The sequence below is a fragment of the Myotis nattereri genome (assembly GCF_964212035.1).
Source record: "Myotis nattereri genome assembly, chromosome: 16".
Lineage (NCBI taxonomy): Eukaryota > Metazoa > Chordata > Mammalia > Chiroptera > Vespertilionidae > Myotis > Myotis nattereri.
The window spans coordinates 16,630,756-16,656,316 of NC_138091.1; the positions used below are offsets into that span (position 1 = coordinate 16,630,756).

Sequence of the window (25,561 nt, forward strand, 5' to 3'; positions counted from 1 at the left end):
CGGAGAGGGCAAGTCAGGCCTGGGTTACCTGCTGGGTGTCTGTCCCCCGGCGGTGCCCCCGGAGTCCGGGTGGGGAGGGGGGAGCAACAGGGGGGGAGTGGGGGCTGGGGGGCGGGGGAGATGGTCCCTCCTCTGCCTCCTGGGCCTGCCCCAGCGCTAGCAGCCTCTGCCTCCCTCCCTCCTCCTCCCCGTCCCTGAGTCCCGGAGTCAAACAAAGAACTGTAGCAGGCTCTCCCCAACCCCCTCCCTCCTCCTCCTCCTCCTCGTCCTCCTCCTCCTCCTCCTCCTCCTCCTCCACCTCCTCCTCCCTCCCCTCCCTCCCCACCAGCAGGCTCCCTCCTCCCTTCCGGTCTCTTCCTTTAACTACCCGCCCGCCCCCAGCCCCCAGCACTAGTCGCTCTCCACTCACCCACCCCAACATTTTACACACCCCGCAGCCTAGCCCTGTCCCCGAAAAGGAAACTGTGGAGTTCCTTTGCAAATTGAAAGGCTCCAGAGAACAACATAGGGAGGGGACTGGGGTCTTGCTCAAAAGTCAAGAACCACAATACAATCATTTTATTTTCACAGCCAGAGGAATCGTCTTAGCTGTTTCTTCTCCAAGAGGAGGAAAAATAAACCTAAAGAAAGCAAAAACAAATCTGACTAAAGCCTTCATCAAATAAAGTGCACAAAGCAGTGGAAGCGAATGCCCCGTCGCCTCCCCCGCCCCCCCCCCCCCCCCACCAAAAGAACACCAACTCTCCGCCTCTCCCCGAAGGACTCCCACGGTACTGGCCAGTTCAAAGCAGGCCTACCAACTTGAATAAGAAAAATAATAACTCACCCCATTTAGCAATAAGCATTTCACAACAAGCATTCGCTCAGTGTTCATTTTGTGCCGGGCACTGTGCTAAATGCTATGCGTAAACTATCTCATTTTTTCATCCTCCCAACTGCCTAGAAGGAAGGGACTCTGTTGATATCTACATTTTCTAGATTAAGAATTGAAGCTCAGAGATGTTGTGACCTTCCCAAGTTCCTATAGCCACGAAGTGGCAGAGCTGGGAATGGAATGAAGTCTGGTCTGACAGCCCACGCTTCAAGGTATATAAAGAGAGAAACCACTTTTTCCCCAGGACTGTAACCAGCCCCAGGACTTCACAGACAAGGGCAGCCATAGCTATCAACGGAGTCCTCCTCCCTTAAGAGAAAGCCCCACCCACTTACACATGATAAACACACTGACCTTTCAATCTAGTACTATTTCTTGGCCCTTCTCCTCACAGTTGAGGGTGGAGGTGGGGGTGCCATTGATTAAGGTCAGAGATGAGCTGGTGTCAAGTGAATCCTCCAGACCACACACAGCTCTCCTCCTGGGGGGCAGCTGTCCTGCCACCACTCACACTTCAACACAAAATGAACGCTGAGCGAGAGGACACTGGGCGATGCGGGAGATGGGAAACTAAAAAGGCATCCGGGAGGCTCCTCCGGGAGAGGAGGGGGCCGGGAGGGGAAGCTCGCCTGTGCCCACCGAGGGGAAAGGGACCGAGACTTCTCTCAGCCCCGCCAAGGGGCTTTGCGCCACCCCACAGCCGTGCCCTCACCCTTACAAAACTCCAGGCCAGGGTTTCCCACCTGCTGGATGCTAAGGCCCAGGGAAGGGAAAGGGGGAAAAGATGGCACGGGGCTGGATCTGAAATTGGGGCAGAGGTGGGGGGCCGGAATGGAGAGGGGAGGCGGCCTCATTGCCTGGCAACAATTCCGGGGCACGTGCACTGGTGACATCATCGCAGGCCGCCTCGAACACAGACCCTGGACACCCAGAGGTGGAGAGGGGCCGCCGGCTGAGCTTCTTGGAAAACGGCTTTAGGGATTCTGGGAGCCCAACAAGGAGAGGAAGGTGGAAGCGGGACCCTCGCCTCCTGCTCCTGCTTTGATCGCTTTTACCCTCGGTTCGGCTCCAACCCCGGGGACTCGGGCCTCTCGGCTCCACCTCTCCGCCTCCGGCCCTGACCTCCCAACCCACATATCTCCGGAGCCCCGACACGCCTCTCGGAGAGACCGCGGGTGGGAGGCGGGAGGGTGGGGCGGGGACACCGGGTCCCGCGGGGCGCCGGCTCCCGTCAGTGGGAGCCCGGTGCCGCTGCGGGCCGCCAGCCGGAATCTGTCTGGGTCCCAGCTCGCCTGCCCCTCCCCGCGCGGTTCCAGGGCGGAGTCTGCGGAGTTGAAACCAGGACACGGCGAGAGGAAGAGTTATATAACCGGGAGAAGCCGGGGAGGACGAGTGGGAACGGGCACCAGCGGCCCGCGAGGAGGCGAGGGAGGTGCCAAGAGCACCGAGACCAGGAAGGAGGGGAAGGATTCGGGTGCCTCTCGAAGGAGAATTCAAGCGAAGAAAGGACACGATGGCCGGGGAGGCACCAGGGCCGCCCGGGGCTTCCCCGCAGGGCCCGCCCCCGCCACCCACCCACCGCCGCTGGGCCTGAGCGACTGAAGCTGCGGGAAGGGGCGCCGGCACCCGTTCGGTTCCTCCCGGGGAGGCCACCAAAGCCAAAGTCCGGGAAGGCGGCGGCGGGACTTACGGGGCCGGAAACCACAGCTCCGCCCTGCCCACCACCTGGGAGAGGGGGCGCCGGCTGGGAGGCTGGTGGGAGACAGGCAGCCGGCCGATCCCACCCCCGCTGGGCATTACTGGTCCGAGACCTCGAGGACGAGGGCGGGCGGACCCAGACGTCTGGGTCGGGAGGCGCTGCGGGGCCCAGCCCAGCGCTGCCCCGCAAACAGTCTTCGGGGGGACGGGGGCGGCGCGCGGGCCCGTGGCGCAGGCGCGGGGGGCGGATTCCGACGCGTGCGGCGGCGGGAGGGGCAGTGCGAGCGTGTGGGAGTGCACGTGCGGGTCCCCCGCAGCTGCCCCAGCCGCTCCCCCCTCGGCCCCGCCCCTCGCCCTCTTCCCGTCGCCGTACAGCGCCTCCTCCGCATTGGCTGCCAGGGCTCTGACGTCAGGGACGTCCGCTGGAGCGGATTGGGCGGACTCGAGAGTCCGGGAATCTGGCTCCGCAGTCCAGCTCTCCAGTTACTCTGGCAACAGGGTAAGCCACCCGGCGGGGGGGGGGGGGGGGGGAGAGAAGGGGAGCGGAGCTCAGCGCCGAGCCCGGGTCCCTCCCCACCTGACACCCGCCGGATCCATTTTAGTGCCAACTCGCTGCCTCCCCTCCTTCCTCCCAAACTCTGGCCGTCCCGAGAATCAGGCATCCTGCCCTCGACCCCCGTCTCCCATGCTCGCCGACTCCCACCCCGAGAGACAGCCACAAACCACAGCGACCGGCAGCGAATCTGAGTTGCTTGGTAACCAACCCGCGTGCCCCGGGAGGCGGAGACTGAGTCCCGAGCCGGGGCGGAGATGACAGGAAACCCAAAGAGCACCTCAGCCCACCTTTCCCTCGGCTAGGGAGGGGGCGCGGCTGCCTTCAAGGCCCGGTTCCCACCTCACGCCCCTCAGCTCGGGCAACGCGTCTCGCCCTCGCCATCTCGTGGCGACGCCGGGAAGGTCAAGCACACAGAACGGGAAAGGGCACAGCGAGGCAGGACCAGGGATGACGAGGCCGAGGGATGAAGATATAACCACCCATTCGTGGAAAGTACTGGGAGGAACTCCAAGTGGCCCCGGGACCGGAGACCCAGCCCGGCCTAGCCACGTCCGACCGCCAAGGCCATCTCACTGACCTGTCTGCAAACTCTGACCTTTAGCTGGGGCCGCCCCGCCCTGTCTTCGAGAAGGGGAATCCCAGCCCGAGAGGGACGGGGAGCCCTTTCGGGCCCTCACAACACCCGGAACCAAGCCGTCTGCCCCTTGGCTCTCCCCGCACCCGCCCTGCTCTGTTCTCGGGCACCCGGGTGTCCTGCGCCCCAGTCTTCTTCCCAATGCCTTTGCCGAGACCCAAAAGTCCATCCCCAGCTCTCCTCTGCCCGCGACTCAGGCGTCCCGCCCGCCCCGGGAGGAGATGGTTTCCCTCTTTCCAGACGCCCTCGCGGCTCCCCGTTACCTGGTTCTAGGTGTCCCAGGTGTTCACATTCCCCGAGGTCTCCCAGGGGGTCGAGCGGCCCCCCCCTCTCCCAGGTCGGGGCTGGGGGGGCCGCTCCGCCCCGTGGCGCAGTTGGATTTTCCGACACAAACACCGCCCCCCAACCCCGCCCCCTCCTCCTGGTCCCGCCCTCCTCGCGCCGAAGTACCCCCTTCTCGGGCTCCGCCCCGCCTCTTGCCGGTGCCTCTGGCCTCAGCGCAAGTGCCGGAAAAGATGCCAAACGTCGATTGCAGACTTCGGGGTACAACGTGCGGGGTCCAGCCCCGATCCCCGTCTGTCAACCCCCGTTCCATTTGGATCACGCGCCTTTCCCAAGTGAACCCCGCCCCCGGCCTAGTCCCGCACTCAGGCCGAGCCACACCTTCCTTAGGCCCCACCGCTCGGCCCATTCATTCGAGGCCACGCCTCTGCCTCAGGGCCTCCCACTTCCCGGGCTTCTTTCCCCCTCGCAGCCGCTCGCCGGAGCCCTCGGGTCCTCTGTACGGCTTCCTCCTCAAACCCCAACATCCCACTGAGAAACGAGGCTGTCGTCACGGGTGTTTTATTGCGCTGGACTCCAATACAATTCTTCCGCCTTGTGGCTAGCACACTAGGTGTCTCCCGGGCCCCATCACACAACGAATTCAACCAGGGGCAGGCCTGAGGGAGGCCCAGCCTCGGCCTGAGGGGCACTGTCAGCTTTGGTTCCTAGAGTCCCAATCCCCTCGCTAGCGGGGAAGAAGAGGAGGCCTTCTCAGTTGTCCAAGTTCATGAGTAGAGCGGTGCCCCTCTTGATCCAATGGTCAGACGTCATGGTGCCACACCGGAGGTCGATCCCGATGACAAAGGAGGCTCTGTCTGCGTTGCCTGCCCGGATGGTATAGTAGTAGCAAGGACAGGAGTACATACCTGAGGGAAAAGACAAGGCCTCAGACCCCGGAGCCTCTGGGAAAACAGGGCAGGAGCCTGGGTGCAGGAGGGCTGCAGCAGAGGGTGGGGTAGGCAGGTCTGAGGGAGTGCCCCACCCTTGGCGCTCTTCTTTCTACTCTCCGTAGGCCGGAAGTGGATGGTGGGCATGAGGCAGACAAGCTGCATGGGCTCTGCCTCCACCAAGCAGGAGCTCTTCCGGTCCCAGCCGGCACCCTCCAGGTACAGGCCTCGAACCCAGACACCATCCTGGGGAGACATGGGGACAGGTTATAGGAAGTCGAAACCGCCGATTGCCAGCACCCCTGACCTGCCCCCTCTCCTCCCTACTCAACCAATTGTTTCCCACCTTTGCTTCCAGCACCCTCCCCCACCATTCCCGCCTTTGCTCGGAGCCCCCAGCACATCTGGCGCCTACCTTGGGTGGATACACTAGGTTGCTGTCATCCACAGTGGAAACGATAAACTCCCAAGAGAGGCTGTCCACTGAGATCTGGGATTGAGGGTGAGAATAAGGGAGGGCCCCCAAAAAGTAGAGTAACCACATGTCCCCAGCATCCAATCCCTGTAACACTTCCCACGTGGCTCACGTTGTTTTGGCGAGCTGAAGACTGCAGTACAGCAGTGAGGAAGCCAGTGGGGAAGGTGAAGCCTGACAGCCAGAAGATCACAGGAGGCCGGGCACGACTAGCCCACAGCTCAAACTGTTCCACGCGCAGGGCCAAGTCCCGGGTCCATGCAGCCAGTGGCTTCTGTGAGGGATATGCCTGGAGGAGGCAACAGCATGTGTTCATTCATCCACTTACTCATGCATTCAAGTCCTATTTTAAGCATTTGGAGCAGATGTGAGAAGATCGTGTGATGCCAGCCCCTGCTCCCCAACTGAAGTTGGGTAAAGCACTCCAAAAGCCAACCCCCAGAAAAGAAGCATAAAATGACAACTACTAACAACAACAGCAACAGCAATAGTAACCAGTCACCATTAATAAAGAACCTACTAAGTGCTAGGCACAGTACGGGAATCCTTGAAACATCCTTGGAGAAGTTAATAACTTGCCCTGAGTCAGATTCTAAGTTAATATCTCATACCAAGTCCGTCAGAGAATGGCAGATTTCAACTGGAACCCCTGCCTCCAAAGCCCAGACTTATTGCGTTTTGCTCCATGCCTACCAAGAACCAGGAGGTGAGGGCACAGGGAGGAGAGGAGAGCTCAGTGTTGGAGTAGGATCAACAGTGGTGTGATCTTGCCTTTCCCCAGAGTGGAGGGACGTGGGCATCGAAGATACAATTGAAAATCTCTTCCAGGCTTGTAGACATGACGATGAGACCCTGAATGCCCCTTTCCAGGTCCGTCAGTGAGAACCTGGACAGACAGGGTGGAGGGTTCAAGATGGGATGGGCCTGCAAGACTCCTCCTAGGCAGGGGGTGAAGGCTTTTCTTCTCCCCCCCCCCCTCCCCACAGTCTGCAGAGCCCCTCTCCATCTCACAGCATGGTCTCCATAAGCTTGTTGTATCTCTGGATCTCCTGCAGAAGGACTACATTGAGAGGGGAGGGGTCCAGAGCCAGCAGTTTTCGGGTCCCCTCATAGTCGATCATTTCAGGGATCTTCTGTTTCACATCAGCGGCCAGCTCAAGGACCTGGTGAGGCAGGAGCTCTGAGCGCGGCCCTCTCTTTCTGATGGCTTTCCCTCCCCAGGTGTCTGTCTGTTCTTACCTTCTCTTCTCGGCTCTGGCCTCCGACCCTGGAGGGTGTAATCTGGGGTTGCAGGGAAAGCAGAGTCTCAAAAAGAGTCCGTGCCTCTGTGATCTGGGAGGCCACGTCTGCATTGGGGTGCTGGCCAAAGGCCTCGGGGGGGTCCATGCCAGGCAACATGCTGATGTACTCCTTGTAAGAGGCCAGGCTCCCATCCTTGGGGATGAAATAAGTCTCCAATACTGACAACCTGGAGAGCCACAGCATCATTATCACATGGTGAGGACTCCGGTTTTCAATGCCAGGCCAGGATCCCAGTCCCTACGTACGTCCCATTTGCCCAGCTCTCTGTTCTTGTTCTCCCTCCCAATCCTCCACACTCTGCCTTCTTCCAATCTCACAGTCTCTCCTCAGACACTCCCCCTACCCTCTGCCGCCTGGTGTCTCCCTGCCTGCTGGGCCCTGTTCAGTGCCCCCGCGCCCTCACCGGTAGAAGGGGATTGATAGGGACTGTTCACAGAAATAGTCATTGATGTAGGTGGTGAGCAGGCGCCGGTCCCAGTCATCCGTGACGTGCCCTCCGTAGTTGATGCCGGCAATGAGGTACTTGAGCGCATCCCAGGGTGTCTCCTCATACTCATCCAGATAGAGGCTCAGCAAGTTCTCTGACACCTGTGCGTGGCCCAGCCCAACCCCCACACAGTTACTGTAGGAACTCTTCCAGTGGGGCTCCTTTTTTTTTTTTTTAAATTTTCCAATGGAGCTTTAACACAGACGTTTTGGAAGTGGATTTTCCTGCAGGGGAGCCATGAGGCCAAAAGGACAGGAAGATAGGGCTGGGATGAGGGACCCCTGGTTAGAACAAACCTCGAAGTCGGAGTCATTGAAGCCATAGATAATGTTCCAGCCCAGCTGCAGGAACTTTTTGCGTTCGAGTAACACCGAGTGGAAGAAGCAGAGAGCAAACAGCAGCTTCTTGTACTTGGCAGGCTTGGAGCAGCGGGAAAACTGTGGTTCTGTCATCAGTTGGTAAAGACGGGTCATGTTGGCCTTTAGGCCCTGGGGACAGTGAAGCAGAGAGAGGGGACGGCATCACCGAGCCCGGCTCTGCCGCCAGCACCACCGTGTACGGATGTGGAGGCGCTCGCTGCACAGGGCCCTGGCTGAGGGCTGAGTGGAGGCTGAAATCTAGTCCTCGATCTGCACGCCAACATGTGCACCCCGTCGCAGCGCTGGTGCGTCTCTCTCACTCACACAAGGCACTGTATGGCTAGTGGCAGCCCTACCTTCTTGTTCCCTCACTTTTGAACCTCTCAGGCACAGTGCTCTCAAGGATGGATCGGCCCACGCAATTTGGAAGTACCAGAAAATAGGAACAAAGACCAAGATATACATACGACTTTCAGTGAACAAAAATGTACACTATATTATGTGCAAAGATTCAGTGTAGATTAAAAGGGCCATAGTATATCATCAAGGAGGAACATTCTATGTGCTTGGCTTTATCAGGCTTCATGAATAAGCTGGGATTTGAGCTAAGTCTTACAAATGGGAAGGATATGACTAGGCTGAGAGGAGAGCCCTGGTTTCCAGGAGATGGAAAGAACTGAAGGGAAGCCCTTGCTGGTTTGGCTCAGTGGATAGAGCGTCGGCCTTTGAACTGAAGGGTCCCAGGTTCAATCCCAGTCACGGGCACATGCCCGGGTTGCAGGCTTGATCCCTTCATCCCTAGTGGGGGGTGGGGGTGTGTGTGTGCAGAAGGCAGCCAATCAATGATTCTCTCTCATCATTGATGTTTCTATCTTTCTCTCCCTCTCCCTTCCCTCTGAAATCAATTTTTTTAAAAAAATAAAAGCACCCTTTAAAAAAGAAAGAAAGAACTGAAGGGAAAAGGCACAAAGGGGAGAATAAGTGAGAAAATGAGTCTAACTGAAGTCAAGTGTAAGTGCTCAGGTCGGGTAAGAAGGGCCATTAACAGATGGAGGTACAATAAGAATGACAGTTTGAGCCCCTTGGACTTGATTCACCGGGCGTCATGGAGACATTTGCTGTCTTGAGTAGAACATTGATATGTTGAAACAGTGTCTTAAGAAGACTCTATGATGGACAGAATGGAGGAGTGAAAACTGAAGTAAGAATATTGGAAGTAAGAACAAAATATTATTTTTAAGTGCATTTATAATAACAAAATATGTAAAGTATGAATAAAACTAATAAAAATGTACACATTTATAGAGAAAATTATAAACCTTATTGAACTAAAGAATAAATGGAGAGACATACTATTCCCATGGATTGGGAGGCTCAATATCCTACAGATGTCCATTTCTTCCAAATTGGCCAATAGGATTTTTTGTGTGGAATTTAACAAGCTAATTCCAAAATTTATGTTGGAGAGTAGCATAAAGAAAAATAAGGTAAGGAGACTTGCCTTACCAGCTACCAAGAATTATTATAGAGCTATATGGTAAGTAAGAAGTGTATAGTGATCCCAATATAAACAGCTTGGTCAAGTAAAAAAATTACGGACCCAGAAAAATATATATACACAGAGAAACATGGCCTTAGGCTGAGCAGACACATTGCAGATCAGAAGGGTAATTGTGGGCTATTCAATAATAGTACCGCGAGAATTGATTATCCATGTGGAAAAATATTAGACATTTACCTTATTCCACACTCACAAAATAGATTTTTTTAAAAATATATTTTATTGATTTTTTACAGAGAGGAAGGAAGAGAGATAGAGAGTTAGAAACATCGATGAGCGAGAAACATCGATCAGCTGCCTCCTGCACATCTCCCACTGGGGATGTGCCCACAACCCAGGTACATGCCCTTGACCGGAATCGAACCTGGGACCTTTCAGTCCGCAGGCCGACGCTCTATCCACTGAGCCAAACCGGTTTCGGCCACAAAATAGATTTGAAGTGACTGAAAACCTATATGAAAAAGTCAAATTATAAAATTGTTTTCAAGACAAGTATGAGAGAGTGCCTTTATAACCTTGGAGTAAGCAAAGATTTCTTGAACAAGACGTAGGTGCACAGCTCTGCCATTGTGGCCCAGTGGTGGAGCATGGACCTATGAACCAGGAGGTCACAGTTCGATTCCCAGTCAGGGCACATGCCTGGGTTGCAGGCTCAGTCCCCATCTTTCTCATTTTTTTAAAAAAATATATTTTTATTGATTTCAGAGAGGAAGAGGGGGAGAGAGAGAGAGAGAGAGAGAGAGAGGGAGAGAAACATCAATGATGAGAGAGAATCATTGATCAGCTGCCTCCTGGAGGCCCCCTTCTGGGGATCAAGCCTACAACCCCGGCATGTGCCCTTGACTGGAATCGAACCTGGGACCTTTCAGTCCGCAGGCCGACGCTCTATCCACTGAGCCAAACCAGTTAGGGCCCCATCTTTCTCATTATTGATGTCTCTCTCTCCTCCCTCCTTCATCTCTGAAGTCAATAAGAATATATTTTTAAAAAATAATTTCCAAATAAAACATTTAAAAATACTGGTTTGGCTCAGTGGATAGACCAGCATCGGCCTGCAGACTGAAGGGTCTCAGGTTTGATTTCGGTCAAGGGCACATGCCTGGGTTGCAGGCTCAATCCCCAGTAGGGGGCATGCAGGAAGCAGCCATTTAATGATTCTCTCTCATCATTGATGTTTCTATCTCTCTCTCCCTCTCCCTTCCTCTCTAAATTCAATTTAAAAAATATCTTTAAAAAACTTAAAAATATTGGCTTCTTTGTCAGCTTCCAAAAAAAAATCCAGTTGCACCAAGTAAACCCTGAGTGTCCTACCTCTGCTGAAGACTTGGTAGATGAGTGTGAAGATCGCAGGGAGAGCCTGCCTTTCACAGAAAGCACTCCTGGGCAAAGCCAGATGGACACTTACCCCTCCGAGCCACCACACAGGCCATGTTAATACGGGTTTTTATCTTGACCAAAATCAATGAAAAGCTACTAAAATAGTTTAAGCAGGGGGTAAATGGGTGGAATGTAGCAATGTGATCAGATTTTTTCAATTAAAAAATGAAATATTGCCATTTGAGACAATATGGACTAACCGTGAGAGTATTATGCTAAGTGAAATAAATCAGAAAAGGACAAGAACTATAGTATTCCACTCGTGTGTCAGATATAGAACAAAAAGTAACAGACAAAACAAAAATAAATCAGATACAGACAACATGGTCAGATTTTAAAGGATCATTATGATTGCATTCAATGGTGACCTTGTAATATTGGAGATAAAAGTTTCAATAGAATTGGAAAGAAGGAAGGAGAAAAGGGCTGGGAGCCCAGCAAATGTGACATTAGGGAGAGAATGTATGGAAATCTTGGGAGACAGGAAGGTCCTGTGGACTATTTATTTACTCTTCAGTGCCTCATTTTCCTATCTGTAAAATGGGTTAATAGCACTTACCTGATAGGGGGTGTGTATGTATTTAATGAATTAATAAATGTACATCAATTAGAACAATGCCTGGCACATAATAACAATAAAAAATCAGATATTACTATTATGTTCTAAGAATTTAGCACAGAATTTTCTACAGGACAGTAAAATCAAAATGTGTTGTTGTTAAGGGTAAGTAAGCCCTCTCCCGATGCTAGCAGAAGGAAAGGCAGGCCAGATGGAATAGCTGATGCTGGCTTTCTACAGCCGCCCGTACCTTTGGGGGTTCTGTGGTCATCTTGATGCTGGCCTGTAAGATTGAGATAGGGAACTCGGGGTGGGGGCTGGAGCTGAGCCAGAGGCGGAAGGAAGGGTGCGGATCCTCCACCTGCAGTCGTTCTATCAGTTTGTCCAGATTAGGCATCCACGACAGTGACAGGTGGCAGTTAGCCAGGAACACCCAGTGTCCTGCAGGGAGACACCGGATTCAATGGGACCCACTGCCTAAGCCCCATCTGTCCCCACACTCTCCATCTCATTGTATGTGTGTGGGAGGGGGTGTCAGAATGCGCAGGTCTGCCACTCCGGGGACCTTCTGGGAAAGTGGGAGCTGTGGTTATGGTAGTGTGATCGAGGCTGGAGGCTCTTTTGAGTGGGACCAGGGCCAAGGATGGGGGGAGAAGAACAAGAATGCACTGACCCTGATACATGCCCTCCCGGAGGAGCCGAGCAGCAATGGGGGCCTGGCCCTGGCCCAGGGACAGGGAGTGGAAACGCTGAGCCATGCCTGTGTGCTCTGCCAGCTGGAGCAGGGCACTGGTGGGGTCCACACCCGGGGACAAGATGAACACCAGTGGGGTTCGTGGGGTTGAATCTTCCATCACCTGCCAGGAGCACAGGGTATGGCCTCAGCAGAAGGCCATGCAACGGGAGTGGGAGAAAGAGATGGAAGGAATGCATATGGTACACTGGAGGGGGGACAGGGAGGACCCAGGGATGAGGTGGGCCATGTGGGCAAGGAAACCAAGCCGCTGACCAGCTTCATGTTTAGCACAGGCGGTTCGATGAAGCGGGAGCCAAGGTTGGAGACGATGAAGGACGTAACACAGAACGCCACGCGGTCCTGGCGGAGGGAGCGCACGATCAGCATCCGCTGCATCTCGTTGCAGGCGTTGTCCCACTCACCTGGGGAGGAGGTGCGGCGTTGCAGGGAGAGGCTGGGAGAGCAGGGAATCTGAACAAAGAGGCACCTGCAGGCAATGCTCTGCCAGGACGCAGCTGGCTGAGCGGAGCTTGAGAGAAGGGCTAGAGAATACAGGGACGGGCACACACAGGGGCTGAATGGAGGGAAGGAGAAAAGCAGGAGGGGGGAGGCCCACACGCCGGGGCACCTGGCAGCACGGCCTTCTCCGGGGTGGAGTTGGTATACCACTGGTGCCAGTCACGAGGATACTGTTCAAAGGAGTTCATGAGCCCGTGGAAGTTGGTCAGTTTGTCTAGCTCCGTGATGTTATCCCAGTAGGCATCTGCCAGCCAACTGGTACATGGGTTGTCCATTTGGCCCTCCCGATCCAGAACCTGGGGGAAGGAGACAGGAGAAAGGACTGACCAGGAGCACCTCCCCCAAAGAGTTACCTTTTTAAAAAAAAAAAAAATGGACAAAGATGAGTCTTGCATGAAACAGAATGAAAAATGAATGCAGGAACCCAAGATGGGTTGGACTCCACCTGTATTAGGGGAATGAGTGTGGGGGTTTAAGTCTCCCAGACACTGCGCAGGGATCGCGGTTCAAATGTAGGGCGCTGGCGCCCTCTGGTGGTTGCCTCTCACTTCGTGTTATCAACTGGTAGCCTCACGCTCTGGAGAAGCTCAACTGTTAGTTCATTCATTTGTTCACTCTCTTTCACAAATATTTCTTATTCACCACCTGTAAGTTTTTTAAGCACGTGGGATACATCACTGGACAAAAAAGACAAATATCTCTGCCTGTAAGGAGGTTTTCTTCCAATGTGGGAGGGCAGATAATGAACCAAACGTAAGTAGGTTATCTAGTATAGCAAAGATTTTCCTGGTTACATGAAAACAGGCCAAGCTGAGGAAGATAAGGAGGGTTGAAGTCCTGGGGGGCAGTCTGAAGCATTAACTGAGAAAGTCAAGGAGCTCTTCACAAGGTGCAACTGGAATCAAATATCGGAGACGGCGAGAAAGAGGGCAAGAAGGTATGTACACCTGAGGATGTCGTTTTCTGGGAACAGGAACAGCCAGTGCAAAAGGCCCTAAGTGGGACATACTGGTCACAGCCGGCAAGGAGGCCTGTGCAGCTGGAGTGGGTGGCTTGAGGAGCTGGACGGTGGGAGATGACGTCAGTAATGAGCATCCATTTTAAAAGAATCTCTCTGGTCTCTATGTTGAGAGACCAGGGGTGGGGGAGTGTTGGAAGATTATTGCTAAAATCCACATGAGAGGCGAAGTAAAGGTGTCAAGACAAACGAAACTGTTGTCCAGAGGATGAGCGGATGACTGGCCCAGGGAAGCGTGGTACCGGTGTCTGTCAGTTTCAGGGCCCATTTAAGGTTCGTGTGGGTGTTTCTCTTCAGCCAGGTTCAGCTGCACGGGCCACACGGGGACAGTGGAGCTGGATCTAACCAGAGTGGCAGTTTTGCCAAGTAAACGCAACACAGGGGGCAGGGTGGGGGAAGGGGCGGAGGTGCTTGCAAGGAAAACTGTGTCATGGTGACCATGCTGCAGGCTGGGGAAGGAGTGGCTTGAGAGGCAATGAAAGAGTTGCAAGATCATACCAACCAGTGGGTCACAGGTAAGAGGGGCCCCCAAGTCCCACCTGTAATGTGAGAAGGGGGCGCACTGCAAGCCACTGCCATAGCCCAAAGGAGCTTGCCATGCCCCTGCTCCTGGCAGCTCTCGGCTCCCTCGCTGGAGACGGGGGGGCCTTACCCTCTGGGTCTGGAGGCTTCTTCAGACTTGCCACCATCCCCAACCTTGACCGCTCCGCCCTCGGATGTGCCCTCTATCCAACTCACCACACCCCCACGCAGAAAGAAGTTGTACTCATCCATGTTGAGCTTGCCAGAAGTTTCCAGGATTTTGGCACACATCTGAAAACTGAACAGTAGCTTGTGGCGCTCAAAAAGGGTTCGGCAGGTGTACCTGGGAGAAGGGGAAGGGAGGGTGGAGGAGGAGGACACTCAATATGAGCACCTACTGCGCAAACATCATACAATCAGAGTCTTACACAGAAGGACCCTCATCAGCATCTAATTCAAACCTCCTATAAACAGCCAAGCACTCAGGGACCTAGAGAGCGAGCACATGATTTTTCCCAGAGTTCACTGGTAAAACAACCATTTGTTTCTATTAAAAACACCCAGCATTGCCCTGGCAGGTGTTGCTCAGTGGTTAGAGTGTCGGCCAGCAGACTGAAGGGTCTTGAGTTCGATTCCCTGACAAGGGCACATACCTGGGTTGTGGGTTAGATCCCCACCTCAGTTGGGACGCGTTCGGAAGGCAACCAACCAATGTGTCCCTCTCATTTCAATGTTTCCCTCTCCCCCTCTCCCTTCCTCAGTCCCTTCCACTTTCTCTAAAAAGTCAATGGCAAAAATATCTTTGGGTGAAGATTAAACACACACACACACACACACACACACACACACACACACCAAACATTGACTGGATCCTTCCTATGTGCCAAGCACTCTTCCAGGTCCTGAAGACACAAATATGAATGTGCCAGAGTGTCTGTCCTGGAGGAAATCGGGTGGTGTGAAAAGGGCAGGTGGATGAGAGGGGCCACTGATTGTGCAAGGATGTGATGGGTCCTATACTGGGTGACAGTGCCATTAAGAGGTCACAGGATCGGGGCACCCACCATGCCTGGTGGACAAGGGGAGTATCTTGGGGAAGTTGCCCTAGGGTGCAGCAGAGTTATCGAGTGATGCAGAAGAGGAAGAGAAGGGAGGACTCCAGGGAGAGCTCAGAGCAGAAGCAAATGTAGACAAGGGGGTTGGGGGAAGCAGGCATGGAAGGCAGTCGGTACTGCTCGGGCATCCAGTGGAAGGTGGGGAAGGGGGAAGCTGAGAGGCGGGTGGAGGACAGGTCACGAAAGGCTCCACCCGTTTCAGCCAGGAGTGGCATGGTCAGATTTGTGTTTGGAAGGCTCTCACGGACGCTACAAGAGGACAGATCGGAGAGAGACAAAGTTAGATGCAGGATGCCCTGTTAGGAGATGGTTGTGCAATTCAGAAAGAAAGATCATGAAGGTCTGAACTGAAGTGCAGGTGTAGCCATGGGGAGAATTGGGAGGGAACAGTTTGCAGAAAGATTCACAAGCAAAACCTGGTGACTGATCTGAGAGGAGAAGAGTCAAGGAGAACGTTCACTCTTCCACTTTCTGGGTGGGGTGACTGGGAAGTGAATGCTGATGCCAGTTAGGGGTGAGGGCCTTGAAAAGGGGAGATAATGAGTTTGACCTAAACCAAGCTGAACTTGAGGGGTCTGTGGGGTGTCTATGTAGAGAAGTCAAGTACCTTGTTACTCAGTGTGACCCATAGACCAGGAGCATTAGACATACAGGACCCCAACTTACTAAATCTTAATCTGTATTTAACAAGATTCCCTGTGCTTTATAAGCTCGTTACTATCGGAGAAGTGCTGGTATAGTAGACAGTTGTACACACAAGTCCAACACTCAAGGGAGAGCTAAAGATATAACACTGAGCAGTCAGCCCACAGGTGATGGTTGGACCATGACAGTGGATAAGCTACCCAGGAAGGAGTATGGGGAGGAGAGCAGGGGACCGATATGATGGCCTGAGAAAGCACCAGGGCAGAACTAGGAGGAAGGGTCTGTGTTCGAGTCAGTCACTTAGCCTCCTGCCTAGGGCATGTAGGGAGGAGCCTCAGACCTGTAGACAGCATAGGTGTGGTATTCATTCAGGTAGTCAATGCGGTCCTCCAGCTTGTTGCTGCGATGGCTCTTATCAATGCTGAGGATAAAGAGGCTGATGTAGGCATCCAGCGAGAATTGGTACATGGGGTCGATGCGGCCCATGTCATTGAGCACGAAGAACAGGACTGATGCCCGCTGGGCACATGGACGGTAAGCCTGCAGAGGGGGCAGAGTCAGGGGCCACAGAGGGACATGCCAGGTGGCAGGAGCTCAGGGATGGAAGGTTCCTCAGGCCAAGATTATTAGAATTGCATCTTGACGGCTGGTGGGGGCTGGGCTGGAGGGCACAGGAGCTCACCTCACGGGCCAAGTCAATGTTGATCTCCGTGGTCTCACTGGTCTCCAGCTGCTCAGTCACCTCCGTGGCGGTTAGCTTGGAGGTCTGCAGGGTGTTCACCAGCTGCACATCATCTAGCAGGGAGCCTGTGGCCTCATTCAGCAGCCTGGAGGGAAGCCGAGAGGCACATGGATGGAGCGGGCAGGGACTAGTCGTGCCAGTGAGTGGACCAGTGGAGGGTGGAGGCAAGGTCTCACCGAAGGATCTCATCCTCCAGCTCCTTGAGCTTTTTCTTGCCAGCAGCGATATTGATGACTAGCGAATCCTTCTGCTCCTCCAACTCAGGACGCTCCTTCCGGACCACAATGCCCAGGAGTTGGGCCTCCAGGCCCTGGAAGCACACCAGGACTCAGGGTGAGAAGGTCACTCCAGTGGCCTTCACCTTTTGCACCCCTTTACACCTCCAAGCCCCTTAGACCTGCCCAACACAATCTTAGCCTTTTTCTCGATCCTGCCGGACTCTACAGCCCTGCCTGCTTCACCCTCGTTCAGTCTAAGCATCAGCCCCGCCTACCTGCTCTTTGACTGCAAAGTTGACAATGGTGGTCTTGGCTGATGTCTCTGGGCTGTAGTGGGGGTTGGAGAGCTTGGTGGTGATGTAGAAACGAAAATTGGGATTGTATTCTACCTCCTTATCTCCAATGCGAATCAGCAGCCGACCACCTGTACCCACAAGAGGGTCAAGGGCAAGGACTCCACGTGACCAGGTGTGGGCTGACACATTCTTTCCCTACCAGCATCCAGCGGCAGTGACTCAGCCTGTCCTAATGGACCCAGCCCGGGGCAGTCTGAATAGAGGGACAGATGCTAGTAAATAAAGGACACAGCCAAAGAGCCAGCCTTTTCCTCCCCAGTGTCCCACTTGGCTGGTCCTTGGGATCTGTCCCACAGTCCAACCACACAGTAAGCCTGGGCCCTGACCAATTCGAGCTACAGATTTGTTGAGCACGGTGTTGAGTGTGGGGTCCAGATATTCCTGCACATTCTGGAGCAGCACTGGGTATCCAAACTGGATGGCGTTTTCTAGGACTCGAAGGTAATCGGTCATCTGCAGGTCAATGATCTGAAGGCCCTAGAGAGCAAGAAAAAAGATGGAAGAAACACTGAGGGACTCATAGGGGAAAAACGGCCCAAGGGTAGGACTCAGGGAGAGCTCCTAAGGCAGTGGTTCTCAACCTGTGGGTCGCCAACCTGTGGGTGATGACCCCTTTGGGGGTCGAACGACCCTTTCACAGGGGTCGCCTAAGATCATTGGAAAACACATATATAATTACATGTTGTTTTTGTGATTAATCACTATGCTTTAATTATGTTCAATTTGTAACAATGAAAATACATCCTGCATATCAGATATTTACATTATGATTCATAACAGTAGCAAAATTACAGTTATGAAGTAGCAACGAAAATCATTTTATGATTGGGGGTCCCCACAACATGAGGAGCTGTATTAAAGGTTGAGAACCACCGTCCTAAGGGGATAAAACCAGCCCCCCAGCCTTTTACCTGGTTTCCTTCCATGTTCTTGATCCACTTCAAGGCCTGGGCCTGAGGATCAATCATCAGTGCCCACCTGAGGAGGAAGCATCCGTCAGAAGACAGGCTCTGCGCTTACTCCTCCTCATGCTCCCGGCAGCATCCTTACCTGTTGCCACGGGTGACGATGATGCCATTCTCAGTGGAGAAGGCATCTGAGGGCAACCCTTGGATGTTCCAGTCCCGAACTTTGGTAGGATTGGACAGGAAATCATCAAAGGTGAAGCGAGGTGAGCAAGGAACCTGAAGCTCCCAAATCTGTGTAGGGAAGGGCCCCAGATTTCCGTGTGGAAATCTGAGCTCAGCAACCCTGCCCTTTTCTGATATCTCTTATTACTCCCAAAGGCCCTGGTCTCAGAGCCCAAGACCTCACTCGTCATGCCTGAGTCTCACCTTCCTGATCCAGATCTGGTTGACAATCTCATCCCGGTAGTTGGTCAGGAAGGGTCCCATGTAGGACAGGAAGGCAGCTGCCAGGAGACAGTCACCCACCAAGTAGCCCAGGTCCTCTTCCAAGCCCTGGAGGACAGGAGGGGAGGAGTAAGCCTGTCAGAGCCCCCACCACTGGGAGAGACAGGAATGCTTTGAAGGCACTCTCCTCTGAACACTATCTGGATTAAAGAGATTATTTCCCTCTCCTAAACCTTTGGGCCCTGAGAACCCTAACCTGGTTCTAATTACTTTTCAGTTCCCCATCTTTGACAGCAATTCTGTTTACATTCTGGTGATAAGGCCTAACTCTCTCATGACACCAGGAGCTCACTGAAGGTAGAGAGACAAGATGTGCCCTGTTTCTCTCCAGCCAATGTGCTGTAAAAGGGTCCTCGTGTGTGCTTTGTAGCTCTGCCTAAACATAGAAGCAGATCCCTAATGGTACAAAAAATCTCTCCTCTCACTCTTCTCACCAAATGTGAGGAAAGGGAGGGGAAGAACTCCCATGCCCTATTTTTGGATGTCCCTATACCCAGCTGTCCCTATTTTCCCTGACTGTCCCTTAACCTAAAGGGGATGGGAGCTCTTGGAACTAGTTGGCAGGGAGGAAGGAGAGCCAGGTGGTACATTTGATCTCACCTTTACTGTCTCCTCCCATCGGGCCTTCTCGCCAGCCAACCCAGACACCAACATCCCGGCTCGCTCCAGCTTCATCTCCATCTCCTTAGACTTCATGCGAAGGTCCTCTTTTTGTGCCAGCTTCTCATCGTACTGTTTCTTCAGCATGTCCAGTTTCTCAGCCACCTGGGAGTAATCAGAGCTAGGAATCAAACACAGGGCTTGGGGCCAGAATGTTCTGGATTCAAATCACCAATCTGCTATTTTGTGGCTGCATGATCTTGGGTAAATTGATCTCTTCAAGCCTTGGTTTTCTCCTGTGCAAAATAAGAATGATAACACCTACCCTATAGGGCTGTTGTAAGGAGAGAAAAAAGACAAAATATGTGTGAGGAGTTTTCTTTTCCTCCCCTCCACCACTCTTTCCTTGAGCCCAGAAATTACTTAGTAATGAAACTCAAAGCTGGGTAGGAGACAGACCTCTTGTAGCATAAGAAATGACACAGATGTGCTGGCAAGAGAGGATCGGAGCGCGCAAAAATGATTGCCACTCCGTCCCAGGAGCCATACCCAAGACGTGATCTTGAGAGAAAAAGAAAAAGCTAGAAACGAGCTCAGGAATTGTTGGAGAGAAAAAGAGGAGTCCACTCAAGGACAAGACCCAGGTTCCAGGTCCCACGCCAGAGACAGGGACCTGGGAAGAGCTTTACCTGTGAGAGAAACCTCCCTCAATTCATCACCACCCTCTGGGCTCTCCTGAGGTTGAAATACATCACTTAAATCTGAAGTAGAGGACTGATCTAGCCTTTTCTAGGGCCTGGTATTCGCCTGACAGGCGAATAATAATTGTGTGTTTTTGTTTGTTTGTTTGGTGTTTTAAAAATATTACTGACTTCAGAGAGGAAGGGAGAGAGAGAGATAGAAACAACAATGATGAGAGGGAATCATTGATCAGCTGCCTCCTGCACGCCCCACACTGGGGATGAAGCCTGAAACCTGGGCATGTGCCCTGACCAGAATCGAAAGGTGACCTCCTGGTTCACAGGTCGATGCTCAACCACTGAGCCATGCCAGCCGGGAATAATTGTTTGTAAAAGCTGCAAAATAATCTTGTGTATGATTTAACCATTATTTTATATAACAAGTATTCTACTGATAGACATTTGTGTCTTGCCAACATTTTCTATTAATGCTGCAATGAATGTCCTTGTAGGGGCATAAGCACATGTTGATGCAATTTATTTTTTATTTTAATTTTGTTTACTTTGTGAATAAGCAACTTAAAAATTCAAAAGACATAAGGTCATGAGAAGTCTGCCTCCCAACCCTGCTCTCCATCCACCCACTCTCTTCTCAAGATATCCAATGTGACACCAAAACCGGTTTGGCTCAGTGGATAGAGTGTCAGCCTGTGGACTGAAAGTTCCCAGGTTCGATTCCGGTCAAGGGCATGTACCTTGGTTGCGGGCACATTCCCAGTAGGGAGATGTGCAGGAGGCAGCTGATCGAAGTTTCTCTCTCATTGATGTTTCTAACTCTCTCTCTCCCTTCCTCTCTGTGAAAAATCAATAAAATATATTTTAAAAAAAAAAGATATCCAATGTGACATGTTGCTTGAATATTCTTCCAGGGCCATTATCTCCATACACAAGTGTATTCTACACTGTTGTTTCCTGGATTATCAATTTTAGACTCTTTATATTGACTTTATGCTATGATAAATGACGATTTAATCTCTTATGCCTACACATCACCACCCTTTTCTCTTTATTCCTAATAGCTTTAGTTCTACTGGTTACCCTTATAACTTTAAATGGCACATCGAAACCTCGTTTTATAATATCTGCGAAAGCATTGCCTGATCTCTCCCTCAGCCCACCACTGGCATTCACCTCCCGACTATTTTAGCTGTGCTTTGGTTTTTACATTGTCGAAGTTAACAGCATTCCCACTCAGAACCCACAGTCTTCTGTGCTTTGTCATTAGGTTGATTATAAAGATCAAACACCAGAAACAGCATCGACATATGGCCTGGGCTGGTGCCCAGTGTGAACTGGTGGCTGGCTGCCCTGCTTGTGGCTAAGGCACACTCTGATAGGCCACTGTGCATGTTGAACTGGTTGTTAAATATTTTTCTGTTCCTGCTGATTGCACATTTGCTCTTTCAGAAATCCTTGTTGGTTGGATTGTGTCTGTTATAGCTTTCTTATGTTTTAGACTTTTTATTTTTTAAAAAAATATATTTTATTGATTTTTTTTACAGAGAGGAAGGGAGAGAGATAGTTAGAAACATCGATCAGCTGCCTCCTGCACACCTCCCACTGGGGATGTGCCCACAACCAAGGTACATGCCCTTGACCGGAATCGAACCTGGGACCTTTCAGTCCGCAGGCTGACGCTCTATCCACTGAGCCAAACCGGTTAGGGGTAGACTTTTTATTTTTGTTTTATATTCCTTGACTCTATCTTCCCACCCTTCTATTGAATGACTGTCATTTGATCATTTTAAAATTTCCCTGAATCTTTCTTTTTCTCTGTTTGAACTCTTCCTCTTCTCATCTTATTTTTGTTTTGTGGATGTCATTTCTTCCTTAGGTTCGCTTTTGAAGTTCTTCTCTATCACCTGAAGAATCTCGAGATTTAGTTTTTCTTCAAGGTTCACATTTTGTTGTAATTTTTAATCTTGGTGGTTCCCTTGCAGGTCTTTACACACCCTTTCTCCAGGGGAGGTGTGTGACTGATCTGATTGGTAAAACTGGAGAGAATCAACTGGGAGCGCTCAACGGAGCTCAGGCCCTTTCCTTCCTTTTAGGAGTGAGCACAAGTTCCACTCTGCCCGCCCACAACGCCTGAGACCCGCTCAATCGCTCAGTCGTCTGAATACAGGGTCACTACTAGTGGGGCCAACTCGCCCACAGATGTTAGCCACATTCTCCAACCTAAAAGTAGTATTTTGGACTTTTTATTTCTTAACTTGTTTAAAACCCACGCATAGAAGAAGGCTGCTAATTCTTGGACTCAATCAAGAGTATATTTGCAGACCAGAAAACCTATTAAGAAGCTTTGGGTTTGCCAAAACCGGTTTGGCTCAGTGGATAGAGCGTCCGTCTGCGGACTGAAAGGTCCCAGGTTCGATTCCGGTCAAGGGCATGTAAAGGGCATGTACCTGGGTTGCGGGCACATCCCCAGTAGGAGATGTGCAGGAGGCAGCTGATGGATGTTTGTAGCTCTCTATCTCTCTCCCTTCCTCTCTGTAAAAAATCAATAACATATATTTAAAAAAAAAAAAAAGCAGCAGCAGCTTTGGGTGGGCCCTGGCCGGTTTGGCTCAGTGGATAGAGCGTCGGCCTGAGAACTGAAAGGTCCCAGGTTCGATTCCGATCAAGGGCACATGCCTGGGTTGTGGGCTCAATCCCCAGTGGGGGACTTGTAGGAGGCAGCTGATCCATGATTCTCTCTCATCGTGGATGTTTCTATCCAGTGGTTCTCAACCTGTGGGTCGCGACCCCTTTGGCAGTCGAACGACCCTTTCACAGGGGTCGCCTAAGACCATCCTGCATATCAGATATTTACATTACGATTCATAACAGTAGCAACATTACAGCTATGAAGTAGCAACGAAAATAATTTTATGGTTGGGTCACAGCACGAGGAACTATATTTAAAGGGCCAGAAGGTTGAGAACCACTGTTTCTATCTCTCACCCTCTTCCTTCCTCTCTGAAATGAATAAAAAATAAAAAATTTTTAAAAAAGCAGCAGCTTTGGGTGGGGTTCATGAGCAGCCTTTGAGGTATGGGCAGGTGTTTTGACTTGGGTGATTAGAGGTTCATGTTAGGCCTGTAGGTTTTTACTCTTGTGTGGTTGACTTTTAACTAATCTTGCCTGGGTGAAAGGCTTTGAGCCGATCCTGAATTATTCTGACCTTGGCAGATGACCGTGTCTTTGTCCATAGGTGAATGGCTGTTCCTACAGAAGCAGGACTGTTTAAAATAGTGGCAAAAGAAAGATGTGGGCTTCAAGGATGGCCTTCACGAGGTATAGCGGTGGTCTCAGGATAAAGGCTGCTATAGCTGCCACACTAATATTGCCGACGAGGTTAAAGTGGGGTTAGATTGTTTTTAGCACTGATGGACAGAATATCAGATTTTTTTTTCCCTCATTAAACTTTGTTTTAATGGGTCTCAAAATTCTGTGACTGATTTTTTGGTAAAGTTGTTTCCATTTAAAAACACTTTTTAAAAAAACTAATAAACTAAAAACCTGCCACACACACACACAAAAACCAAATGGTCCACAAAACATTCTCCTTTCTGAAAGTTTTACGACGCATTAATCATTAATCAGTCTTTTACTGTTCAACTTAAATGGCCAGTTGAGACCAACAGTTCTGAGGCCTTTCTTCCACCGCCGAGTAAGACGGGGGTGGCAGGTGTTGGGGGAAATGCGTTTAGCTCTCTGGGCAGACGTGGTGATTTTGCCAGCTCCAGCTGCCCTCTTGTCCACGGCTTTGATGACACCCACCGCAGCTGTCTGTCATGTCACGAACAGCAACACGGCCCAGAGGGTCAGGGAAGCCCTCAACACACATGGGCTTCCCAGGAGCCATACCAACAATGGCAGCATCACCAGATCTCAAAATCTTTGGGCCATCTTCCAGCTTTTTCCCACAATGACGATCGATCTCCTCCTTCAGCTCAGCAAATTTGCAAGCAACGTGAGGGGTGACAACCCAGCACAGGTGTGTATCCAGCACTGATTTGGCCTGGATGGTTCAGGGTAATCAACTGAGCTGTGACGCCAGCTGCTTCCGATAGTGGGTTATTATTGCTGTCACCAGACACATTGCCCCAATGAACATCTTTGACAGGCATAGTTGTTGTTTTTTTAATATGTTAAGGGGTATGTTAAGTTCTTTTTTAATTTTTTTAAAATATATTTTTATTGATTTCAGAGAGGAAGGGAGAGGGAGAGAGAGATAGAAACATCAATGATGAGACAGAATCATTGATTGGCTGCCTCCTGCACACCCACTACTGGAGATTGAGCCTGCAACCTGGGCATACGCCCTTAACAGGAATCAAACCTGGGGCCCTTCAGTCCACAGGCCGACGCTCTATCCACTGAGCCTGACTGACTAGGGAGACAGACATATTCTTGACACTGAAGCCCACTTTGTCCCCGGGAAGAGCTTTCCTTAAAGCTTCACGGTGCATTTCAACAGGCTTCCCTTCAGTTGTGACACTGACTGGAGCGAAGTCACCGCCTGCCGGGTTTGAGAGCACCAGTCTCCACTCGGCCCACAGGCAAGGACCCAGGCCACCAGTTCTGCAGACACCATGGAGGGGAAGCTGCAGGGGCTTGTCAGTTGGACCAGTTGGTGGCAGGATGCAATCCAGAGCGTCAAGCAGCGTGGTTCCACTGGCATTGCCATCTTTATGGGCAACTTTCCATCCCCTGAACCAAGCATGTTAGCACTTGGCTCCAGCATGTTGTCGCCGTTCCAACCAGAAATTGGCACAAATGCTACTGTGTCAGGGTTGTAGCCAATTTTCTTAATGCAGGTGCTGACTTCCTAAACAATTTCCTCATATCTCTCCTGGCCATAGGGGGGCTCAGTGGAATTCATTTTGTTAACTGCAGCAATCAGCTGCTTCACACCCGGTGTGTAAGCCAGACGGGCATGCTCACGGGTCTGCCCATTCTTGGAGATGCCTGCTTCACATTCACCAACACCAGCAGCAACAATCAGGATAGCATAAGCAGCCTGAGATGTGCCTGTAACCATTTACAGCTAGAACCTGTAGTACACACAAAACCTAATGCCTTGCCAGTTAAAAAGCAATGGTTTTTTTAATATAGACTCTGTGTCCTGAGACATCAAAGATGGTCACATAAAACTTGCTGGTCTCAAATTTCCACAGGGAGATATTAGTGGTGACACACATTCACGTTTAGCTTTCAGTTTATCCAAGACCCAGGCACACTTGAGGGAGCCCTTCCCCATCTCAGCAGTCTCCTTCTCAGATTTTTCAATGGTTCGTTTGTCAATCCCACCACACTTGTCAATCAGAGGGCCAGCAGCGGTAGACTTGTAGGAACCTACATGTCCAATGACGACGATGTTGATATGAGGCTTGTCCTTTCCCATTTTGGCTTTTAGTTGTGGTCTTTACGACACCTATGTTCTGGCGGCAAGCCCATCGTGAAAAAGAGAATATTAGGCCTTTTAACTGGCAAGGCATTAGGTTTTGTGGGTCTACAGGTTCTAGCTTTACGTGGTTATTGCCAGGCCTGGGTAAATCAGCTGTCCTGTTTTTCAACTTCTACTCCAGGCTAAGGAGGCAGTTATGAAGAGACTAGCCTGGAATCCATGTGGCTTGTCCACAGGCAGATGGGCTGGAACTATTGTTTGGGCTGCGATTTCAGGTGGTACAGGGAGGGTAGCAGGCATGCAGGTATTGCCTACAACTGAAGGGACCCTCCCTGAGCAACTTAGGGGATTCACAGAGGAGCAAAGCCGTGCCTTGGCGCACCAGCGGCAGAGGACTTGCTCCCCACAAGGTTCCAGGGCACGGGCCTCAGCAGCAGCAACAGCAGCGTCAGC

General features: G+C 51.7%; 1 protein-coding gene, 2 long non-coding RNA genes and 1 pseudogene across 4 annotated transcripts in view; 1 reads left to right on the plus strand and 3 right to left on the minus strand.

Annotated features, from left to right (window-relative positions):
• Nucleotides 1-543: 543 nt before the first annotated feature.
• On the minus strand, nucleotides 544-1,504 carry LOC308532871. The gene is made up of 2 exons (XR_013997011.1): nucleotides 1,229-1,504; nucleotides 544-620 (listed from the first exon to the last, which is right to left on the minus strand). It is a non-coding gene; the product is annotated as an uncharacterized lncRNA (long non-coding RNA).
• A 1,455-nt stretch (nucleotides 1,505-2,959) lies between these two features.
• Nucleotides 2,960-4,586, plus strand: LOC308531916. Its single transcript, XR_013996940.1, has 2 exons — nucleotides 2,960-3,071; nucleotides 3,482-4,586. It is a non-coding gene; the product is annotated as an uncharacterized lncRNA (long non-coding RNA).
• Nucleotides 4,587-4,589: 3 nt separating this feature from the next.
• The window catches only part of DNAH2 (dynein axonemal heavy chain 2), a 110,305-nt gene continuing 89,333 nt past the window's right edge, over nucleotides 4,590-25,561 (minus strand). Inside the window, exons 66-88 of the mRNA XM_081109007.1 lie at nucleotides 18,977-19,141; nucleotides 18,299-18,424; nucleotides 18,015-18,163; nucleotides 17,876-17,942; nucleotides 17,291-17,441; nucleotides 16,884-17,032; nucleotides 16,567-16,700; nucleotides 16,331-16,475; nucleotides 15,989-16,188; nucleotides 14,105-14,231; nucleotides 12,458-12,644; nucleotides 12,103-12,251; nucleotides 11,767-11,950; nucleotides 11,344-11,534; nucleotides 7,534-7,725; nucleotides 7,154-7,338; nucleotides 6,688-6,916; nucleotides 6,460-6,611; nucleotides 6,220-6,334; nucleotides 5,561-5,737; nucleotides 5,389-5,463; nucleotides 5,069-5,219; nucleotides 4,590-4,952 (exon numbers count right to left, since the gene is read on the minus strand). Of these exons, the coding sequence (XP_080965133.1) occupies nucleotides 4,798-4,952; nucleotides 5,069-5,219; nucleotides 5,389-5,463; nucleotides 5,561-5,737; nucleotides 6,220-6,334; nucleotides 6,460-6,611; nucleotides 6,688-6,916; nucleotides 7,154-7,338; nucleotides 7,534-7,725; nucleotides 11,344-11,534; nucleotides 11,767-11,950; nucleotides 12,103-12,251; nucleotides 12,458-12,644; nucleotides 14,105-14,231; nucleotides 15,989-16,188; nucleotides 16,331-16,475; nucleotides 16,567-16,700; nucleotides 16,884-17,032; nucleotides 17,291-17,441; nucleotides 17,876-17,942; nucleotides 18,015-18,163; nucleotides 18,299-18,424; nucleotides 18,977-19,141 (3,555 nt within the window). The 3' untranslated portion in view covers nucleotides 4,590-4,797. The remainder of the gene's footprint in view (nucleotides 4,953-5,068; nucleotides 5,220-5,388; nucleotides 5,464-5,560; nucleotides 5,738-6,219; nucleotides 6,335-6,459; nucleotides 6,612-6,687; nucleotides 6,917-7,153; nucleotides 7,339-7,533; nucleotides 7,726-11,343; nucleotides 11,535-11,766; nucleotides 11,951-12,102; nucleotides 12,252-12,457; nucleotides 12,645-14,104; nucleotides 14,232-15,988; nucleotides 16,189-16,330; nucleotides 16,476-16,566; nucleotides 16,701-16,883; nucleotides 17,033-17,290; nucleotides 17,442-17,875; nucleotides 17,943-18,014; nucleotides 18,164-18,298; nucleotides 18,425-18,976; nucleotides 19,142-25,561) is intronic.
• Nucleotides 23,287-25,105, minus strand: LOC308532559 (elongation factor 1-alpha 1-like; annotated as a pseudogene). Its single transcript has 3 exons — nucleotides 24,794-25,105; nucleotides 24,106-24,732; nucleotides 23,287-23,826 (listed from the first exon to the last, which is right to left on the minus strand). The product of its transcript is annotated as an elongation factor 1-alpha 1-like (transcript).